Source organism: Lytechinus pictus, chromosome 18, assembly GCF_037042905.1.
Source record: "Lytechinus pictus isolate F3 Inbred chromosome 18, Lp3.0, whole genome shotgun sequence".
Classification (NCBI taxonomy): Eukaryota; Metazoa; Echinodermata; class Echinoidea; order Temnopleuroida; family Toxopneustidae; genus Lytechinus; species Lytechinus pictus.
Window position 1 is genome coordinate 22958384 of NC_087262.1, and position 9117 is coordinate 22967500.

Consider the following 9117-nt stretch of genomic DNA (forward strand, 5'->3'; position numbering starts at 1 on the left):
GGAAGAGGATGAGTGCGAGAGAGGAGAAGGGGGAGAGGGGGAATGCGAATGAGGGGAAGGAGGAGGAGAAAAAAGGAACATGAGGGGAAGGGGAGGTAGGAAGGGGAAAGAAGAAAGTGTAGAATATGAGACCGTAAGAGGGGAAAATGAGACATTGACATATTGGTAAGAAAAGGGAGAGTTAAAAGAAAAAGGTCGTAAGGTGGTCGGTTGAATTGAAAAATAAGAGAAATAAAATAAGCATAGAAGGGATTTTAAAAAGAATATCTAAGAAGATAGTTCGGAGGTTTTTCTTTTTAAATTTCCCATGACATGTAACTTTTAAGAAGTCGAATTGACAAGATACCAAGTATAATCGTGCTAATGTTACCGTGGTGACATATAACTCTTGAGAAGTCGACTTGGCATACTTGGCAAGAAACAGGTCTTACTTCACCAAGACGACAAGCAACGTTTCAAAAGTCGACGAGGTTGATAAGTCGACATAAGAATCTTTTAAGTCGACTTAGGAAGGTGAAATACGTTTCAGTAAGATGGTAATAGTGGGTTTTCACAACTAGCAACGGGGGCGGATTCAAGAACACAGTAAATGTATTGAAAATGCCCGTCAAATGACAATGAACAGCTGGGAGGTCTTTGTCGACAATTGGAGAACCAAAGACGGCACTTTCGCCCTACATTTTGAGTTGACGAAATCTTGCAAATATGTCGTTTGTCCAAAGTCCAGGACGAAACTGCTGCTTTGAATCACCAATTTTCGACAAAGACTTTCTTGTTTGTGCATTGTCATGCAGGGCATTTGACAATAGATTTTCTATGTTCTTGAATCCGTCGTGGTCGTGGAAGCTTAGCGAAAACTCCGTGCTATTGGCATTTACCTCTCCCCCCCCCCCCCCCACACACAAAAAATACCAAGAGAGAGATAAAGAGGGAAGGTGGAAAGAGTGGCATGAGGGATATAAAGATCGAGAGAAATGAACAGAAAGTAAGATGGGTAAAATCAGACAAGGGAAACATAACAGAAATAAATTGATTATAAATCCGGGGGCACTGTCAGGTGGACACCGTGTTCATAACTGGACCCTAAACAAGTAGGAAAAATCATCCTTCGATAATAAAGAAGTACTTTGTCATAATCATGAAACCGTTTTTACTTATCAAATGGGAATTTTTGCAATAATTATGCAGACGCTTTCTATGTTGCAGATTTTTTTTTGGTCAAAAGCCCTTCATGGGAAAGCAGTCTTTGTCGAAAATCAGTGATTCAAAACAGCAGTGTCGTCCTGGGGGGCGTTTCACGAAAGGACTTGTCGGACGTTTTATCCGACAAGTCCCATTTTATCCGACAGTAACCATAGTAACAGTACCTCTCAGCCAATCAACATCAGAGAAAGATGTCAGCCCGGGGGGGGGCACTCGACCAAAAAAGTGGTAGGGGTGTGCCGCGGGCGAGACAAAAAACGGGGGCCTTGGAGCGGGCTTATTGTAAAAAGGAGGGTCCTCGGAACGGGCTTCGGAACTACAATTTTGTGAAAACGGGGGTCCTTGGAACGGATCGCCAGCGTGCGAGTACGTGCGTATGTACCCCTATGGAACGGGCATGCGTGCATGATGCAGCTATACGCGGCCTCCGCTGGGTGCGCTAGCGCAGAGACGATGGTCGGACAGCGCTCGGCGGCCGCTCTTCACCAAAATTGCAGCAGATCAATGTGACCGGAACGGCGTAACGAAAAATATGCGAAGCTTTGGAGCGGATTTCTTTTTTTTTTTTTCTCGATAAGAACAAAGTGCTATGCCTTGGAGCGGCTTTCTTTGTTTTTTGTCTCGATAAGACAAAAATGCTATGCCTCGGAACGAAAATTTGAGTGTGAAAATGGGGGTCCCCTCCGCGGCACATACCCACTATGCATTATATACTGAGTGCCCCCCCCCCCCCGGGGATGTCAGATCTGACAACTTGTCGGATGAAAATGTTGATGAAACACTCCCCCGAACTCGATCTGGACAAACGATGAATAGGAATTGATGCGTTGTAGAAAGCATCTGCGTAGTAATTGAGAAAGCTCCTTATTGTATCTTTGTTGACATCGATAATATACATTTTGTCAAATTTGAAAATAGTTATACTTCCCTCTGAAAAATGAGCTAGTTAGATTTTAGTGCGTAGGTGCAATACACTCATATTCTGAACAGCTAGGGACCTGGGGCCCGTTTCATAAAGAGCTACTAACTTTGCCATTATCAGATTATGGCAACTACCGTGACAACATGGCTCAGCAGCCAAATGAATAAAAATCAAGGTTATCATGGTAGTTGTCATAATGGCAAAGTTAAAACAGTTGTAAGAAACGGGCCCATGTTGCAGAAAGAATTGTATTTGATCTTATCTCAAATAATAAATCGCAATTCTTTAAATACGCTTTTACGATTGGCTCAAAAACAGGCTGCCTTTGATTTCTGGAGCTGCGTTTTATTTCATAAGACAGAGTACTTCTTCATGGTAGTTGTACCGGAGATCATCAGAACCTACAGATCAAAGGAGGAAACGAATGAACCAGGCGGTAAATACCTTTCTTTCAAACAAACATAGAAGTAATGGTTTAGTTACTTAAAGTAAATATGACGTTGTCTTCAGCCTTTCTTTACCTGCTTCATCGAATAGTTCAGAAAGGCTATATCGTTATACAGAGAGAGAGAGAGAGAGAGAGGGGGGGGGGGTGTGGAGTTTCCCGAACATAAGAAGGATGAGCTTTCTCTAATTGCGATAAGAAAGATGGATCAGCAGAAGACACAAAAATCTGATATGCCTATCATCCTCACAAATCCTATGCAGAATGTTCCTTTTAACCTGACTCTATGCTAAGATATCATGAATATATATATATTTTTATTAATAAATAAATATGAGGAGGAACTACACTGTAGACCCTGTCCGAGGGACCTATAATAATGGCAATATGTCTTCCCGATGTCTTCCTTGACTTGATTTTGAACCCTGGAGGCCAGACAATGAGATCATGGATTTACAAAGATACAAGTCATTTTTTGGTCTCTCGCAAGTTGCAATACTTAAGTTTATAATTTTTTTTTTTTGCATGTTCTGCCTATAAAGCTAGGATTTATTTTCTTAATGCAAATACAAATCTATTTCAAATTCATCTTACATTCATGCACATTTTGTCTTCGGTCACAAATCGTTGTCTTATAATGTAAATATTGGCATAACAATTAGCTCTAATTTTCGTATAATAAAGTCCTTTCAATTCTTTTATAAAAGAATTGAAAGGACACTATAATTTTGTCTTCCTCTTCTCCAAGAAATATTTAAATCGCCCTGTTTATGATATGCCTTTATCGAAATATATACGTACCACCAAAGAGGTAATAGCGATAGGATCTTCTCATTAACTTATTGTATTTTTTGGAGAAGAGGTGGACAGATACAATTAAACAAAAATACTGAATAGCTAAGCATGTCATTTAAAGCGTCTTTCCCCCACAACAGCTCGTTCGCTCTATTGTATTTCGTCTCTCCTGAACGCTTCAGCGAACTATTTTGTGACGTATCAGGCAATATAATTCACCATCGACCTCGCCATTCACCAAATGCCGCTTCATGCTGCGATCGAGCGAATTGCAACTGAACAACTCTTCCGAAACACATTGATAGGTGTGGTTCTACTCTCAACTCCCTGGTTGAATATACTTTTATATATACCAGCTGTATAATCTCGGGTTTACCGTTCACTGAGGTTATCTCTCGGCTATGATCATGATGATAAACTAAGCTCACTCGCAGTGCCAGGATCATTTTGTGTTTCGTCGTTCTGAAGTTCTGAAGTTCTGAAGTGGCTTCCCAAAGCATATACAGTGTGAGGAGCAGTATCAGAGTACGACGACCATAATTTAAGTGTTTTGGACTCGGTTATAATCTGAAGTTTGTACCACCGAAACATCGTCATATCCCGGGTCATATCCAAGGTTGTATTCTCAGAGTTTTCGAGCACCATGGCAGATGAGAAGATCAACCCAAGCGCGCGAAAGAAAGTCGATCTTGATCGGCAGTCTATCGTGATAGATGTGAGTATTTATGCCGGTATTATGTAAAACCAAGTATTATGTTCTAACTCTAAGTAATGTAAATGTGTTTTGTGCAGCGATGGCCGAAATAAAACTCATCCGAACTTTGGAACTGATATTTGGGGTCATATTATCGTGTCAATTGGACACTCTGCTCTGCACTCATTCAATGTATCCTATGTGATGGTCACTTTCTGTTGTCATTTCATGGAGCTATCAACACTAGCTCCATGGTCATGGGTCATCCCATGTTGATGAGTAAGCTAAAGTACGCACTCGGATTTAATTGACGTTGAACTTTCACACAGCTGTGATAATTACGAATTGATTTATTCTTGTTCCCGGGGGGGGGGGGCACTTACATTGACGAGTGGATACCATGCGCGACCAAAAAAAACCTCGTAAAAAGGACGTCTTTTTCAAGATAGGACACGTTATGTACTTATAATGTGATAAGGGTGTCAAAAACACAAAAATAATGAAAAAAATGTGTCAATTTCGCTAGGAAAGCTACGTGTTTAGGGTCAAATTTGCGGGGATGATAAAACAAAAGTAAAATGTTTATAAAGGATGTCCTTTTTGCCCCAACACTACGCGTTTAGAGTCCGATTTGCGCGAGATGTGGAAGGCGGGGCCGTTCTTAACCAAAGATGTGTAAAGGTAAAACCGACGACCAACGGACCCGTGACATAACAATAAAATATTGCTGTACTTGTTTAGAGGTTCATTTCAGGGAATACTTGCCAAGAGTATCGTTTGTTTCCAATACTTGTTAAGGGTAGGGTTTCACACGCCAATACTTGTTAAGGGGTGCATTTTCAGAATATGGAAAATACGTGTTTAGGGTGCTTTTCGAGACCCCATGGTCGCGCGTGGTATCCACTCGTCAATGGAAGTGCCCCCCCCCCCCGGCTCTTGTTCATAATATCATTGGATCATATAGGCCTAATATGATCTCTTATTTGTTTGCTAAAGAATGCGATTGCGGTATATGTTCAGAATTAACATTCATCGCTTTTTTCACATAGACCTCGAGCGCTTTGTTTGAATATTCCATGTAATATTTTTTTAAATGCTGAATGATTTTTTAATAGCCCGCAATATGATGATGTTTATCAGAGCTATGATATATCATTTTGCAGGATAATCATAAATCATTCAGCGTTTGAAAATTAAAGGTATCACCATATAGTGAGTGGCCGTTAGAAGCATTTGTAGGCCTACATATTAACTTACCCCATATTTTGGTCAATGAGGAACACTGGGCTCCTGAAACATGTGAAATCTATAAAAGATTTGGTTTGTAATTGCGAGGTAGGAGGTTTTTGCACTGTGGCTTGAAATAAAGGAAAGTATTTAGTCAGATCATAAGTTCCTTGACCTCTGACTGCAATCGTCTGAGTCTCTTCAACCCCCCCCCCCCCCTCTGCATCTTTCTCACGTACCATCTCTTCGTATCTCATTCTCCTCTATCTCTTTGATTCTACCCCCCCCCCCTCATCATTCTCTCGGGTCTTCCTCTCTTTACATTCTGAATCTGGTCTTCGATGATCGAATACTGAGGTCCCAATAAGGTCTACTTTAACGTGCTTTCGGCTACTGGTTTCATAATGTGCAAAACCCGCATTCGATATCAATTTTTTTTTAAATTCCATTCTTTGTTATCCACATAAAATATACATTATTAAACTACATGAAAATCATCAGAATACGTTACACTATATTTTTAGTCTAATACTATGGGCCTACACCGAAAATAAGCGAATGAATTCATTCATGATTCATCCAACTGATATCAAAAGCCTTTCCATGTAACGATACAAAAACCAATTCACCGAGACAAAAGAGATCATTAGGCATATTTACTTTATTTTACCTTTATTTTGCCTACATGATGCACTTATGGAGTTGTTCATATTCTGGAAGCCCGTATATTTGTGTAATATTTCATCATACTAGCCTATGTGCTGAACAAGATGTGAGGTAACTTTATATTGTCTTGTCCATCTGGCATACCTGTAATGTTTTTCATGAAAGCTTTCCGATAGAAGCGTTGAAAGGGTTGATACGAAAAGAATAGCCGATGGAGTATAATTACTTCAGTGATAATATAGTCGGAGCAACGCATGTAAGCGAATGCAATTGCTTCCTGTTATGGAATATTCTCACCAACGTTTATGCCTCACTCTTTTTTTTTTGGGGGGGGGGATTCTGCATGGCTCCTGTTAAATTTACCTTTACTAAGCCATTTTGAGCCTTTGTGCTTCCTGTCACTAAAAGTATTTACATGTAGGCCTATTGATTTCTTTTGATTTTGCGTTTTTTACTCGGAAATAAGTTGAACTTGAGATGATATTTTTTCGCATCCTTTATATCCTCTAAATCATGAACCATATTTTGTTATAATCAAATGGAAACCAAAATCAAATATTCACCATGATCGTGACGATACTGCTGATATTCCAGGAACGAACAGCAACTGTTATCACTGCCGCACTAAGCATGTCAACAACAAATATGACTATAGACAAAATAAAAACATTAAAATAAACAATATTTAGCCTAGTGCAAGCAGGTTGTATATTGTCATGATTATGGAGGTGCAATTAGATGCCGTGCTGTAAATTCTTGGTAGGTAAAAACTAACAACATCTGGCAAGCATGTTTCCAATTCAATGAATATCTTAACATATCCATTGGATTCATGATAGATGTCTGTTTGTACAGGCAAACTGGCTGGATCATTTTGTATAACATTAATATTATGGGCCTTTTCAGGCAATAGCCAGTACAGCTTAGGCCTATGATACTAAGGGCGGTGCTATACATGGGTGGGGGCAGGGTGCGACCACCTTCTGCTATTCACCTGAGATTAGCCCCCCCCCCCCCTCCCCCGCGACTCGCCGCCCCTTCTCCGGTTTTAAGAAACATGGGGATAGTCAATATACTTAATAATTCCATAAATATACATTCCAATATGAATTCATAAAAATGTGGACTAGCAACAACAACAACAACGTTAATATAAAAACAACAACAATATTCCCATACAGTATTACCCTCCTCGTCACACCTCACACATCACCATCGTCACAACCAATAACATCAGCAAATATAACGAGACCATCAGGGGTACGGCTGCAGCGGCAGATGGCAGGGGCGACCCCCCCCCCCAACAAATGATCAAAAAATTAAGATAAGAGAAGGAGAAAAAAGGGAGAAGGAAAGATGAAAGGAGAATCGAAATTGGAAGGAGAGGTTTAGGTAGGCCTAAAGTTGAACGTTATGATTCCCATATGTTTTTCATTGGTAAGAAATTGACGTCAAGTCGTCTTCTTCAGCCCCCCCCCCCAATATAAAACAGCCTGACACCTCCCCTGAAGACCATGCTCCTCCTCAATTACCCCACCTCACCCCCCCCCCCCCCCCCGAAAAAAAAATGCGTGACGAGAAAAATGAATATTGATCTCGATAATACCCGAATTCTGGTGCCCTACAATATTATTGAAATCAATTATATGCGAAATATCCTAGACATGTTCGACCTATTCAAGGTGGAAGTTCCAAAGAATGTATTGAAATGAATCTCTCATGCGTAGAATAGTTGAATCCTCAACAATTCTTCCGATTTTTTTTAACACGAAAAGTCAGACGGTTTTCAAATAGTATAATTTTGCTTACGACGCATTTATGATCGCGCAATTTTCGCTTTTCACACATCTAGGGAAGTTGTATTTTTATACCACAGTATAAATAGAAATTTTCTTTTGACCATAATGCTAAATAGCAACAAGAATGTAGACCGAGTTTCAAGAAACACAGGGTCACAAGGAAAGAAAAATATTTATACTTAAACCGAAAGACGATGTTTACAAAGTACTTTGTCAGATTATAGGCAAGCTCATATATACTCAATGTTAGCAAATTAACTATTCTTGAAATAAACCTGAACCTGATTACCAAGTAAACCAATCTCCCCGCCCCCATCTTTGTTTGGGTTAGAGCTTATTTGCCTCCGAGTAAGAAGATTGTACAATATCCAGTGAGAATGTGTAGTAGTAAAGTAGTAATAATGATAATGATAATAATGATAATGATAATAATAACAGCAAGAAGGTAGAAGGGTCCCAATTTTGTTAAGTCTTTAATCGTATGACTCGGCAGGGAATGGAACCCACGACCTCCCGTTCATTAGGTGGGTGTTCTACCACTGAGCCATCACGTCCGTTATACTGTGATTTCGTTTATCTAATGTGTAAAAATAAAAATTAAAATAGAACTATTCGAAGTCATTTTCTTGTTTCGCTTGAATGTGATAATGACTCATAATTCGGTAACTTATTGATTGTAGAAATATATTAATTTCGAAACACTGGGCCCACCAATGAAGCACGGACATCTAGCCTATAATGTTTTAAACGATCTGGTTTGCTACATTATATGAACCAACGTTAAAAGCTTGCAGGAAGTGTACTAACAAATTCTTTTTTTAAATATATGAACATTTTAAATAACATTTGAGAAAGAGTTTTTGTTAAAATCTGGCAAAAATTAAAATACAAGAAAGCAGGTGCATGAATTCTCGACCCCCTCTAAAAACGAAAACTCACAACTTTATCTTGTTATTCAACTGACTGTGTAGTTATGCATAAACTCAGTAAAAAGAACGGGTCACTTTGAACTAATAGGCAAGTAAAGTGCGCAGTAATTGATTATGTAACACACTCATGAGGTAGTAGTATATCCTTCCTATTAATTTCAAAGGAGGATTAAAGAGAGAGATAAGATTGTGAACTTGATTTTATTTTTTCGATCACTGCAGTGTTAGTATAGCCATGATAGCAGTGTGCTTTTGAGATGAGTACAGCTTAAAGGTCAAGTCCACCCTAGAAAAATGTTGATTTGAATAAATAGAGAAAAATCAAACAAACATAACGCTGAAAATTTCATCAAAATCGGATGTAAAATAAAAAAGTTATGGCATTTTGAAGTTTCGCTAATTTTTCACAAAACAGTGATATGAACAACTCAGTGACA

At 39.2% G+C, this 9117-nt stretch overlaps 1 protein-coding gene across 1 annotated transcript in view; it reads left to right on the forward strand.

The window, feature by feature from the left end:
* Window positions 1–3356: 3356 nt before the first annotated feature.
* LOC129281896 (long-chain-fatty-acid--CoA ligase 1-like) overlaps window positions 3357–9117 on the forward strand; it is a 29616-nt gene continuing 23855 nt past the window's right edge. The window contains exon 1 of the mRNA XM_064113361.1: window positions 3357–4080. Within this exon, the coding sequence (XP_063969431.1) occupies window positions 4009–4080 (72 nt within the window). The 5' untranslated portion in view covers window positions 3357–4008. The remainder of the gene's footprint in view (window positions 4081–9117) is intronic.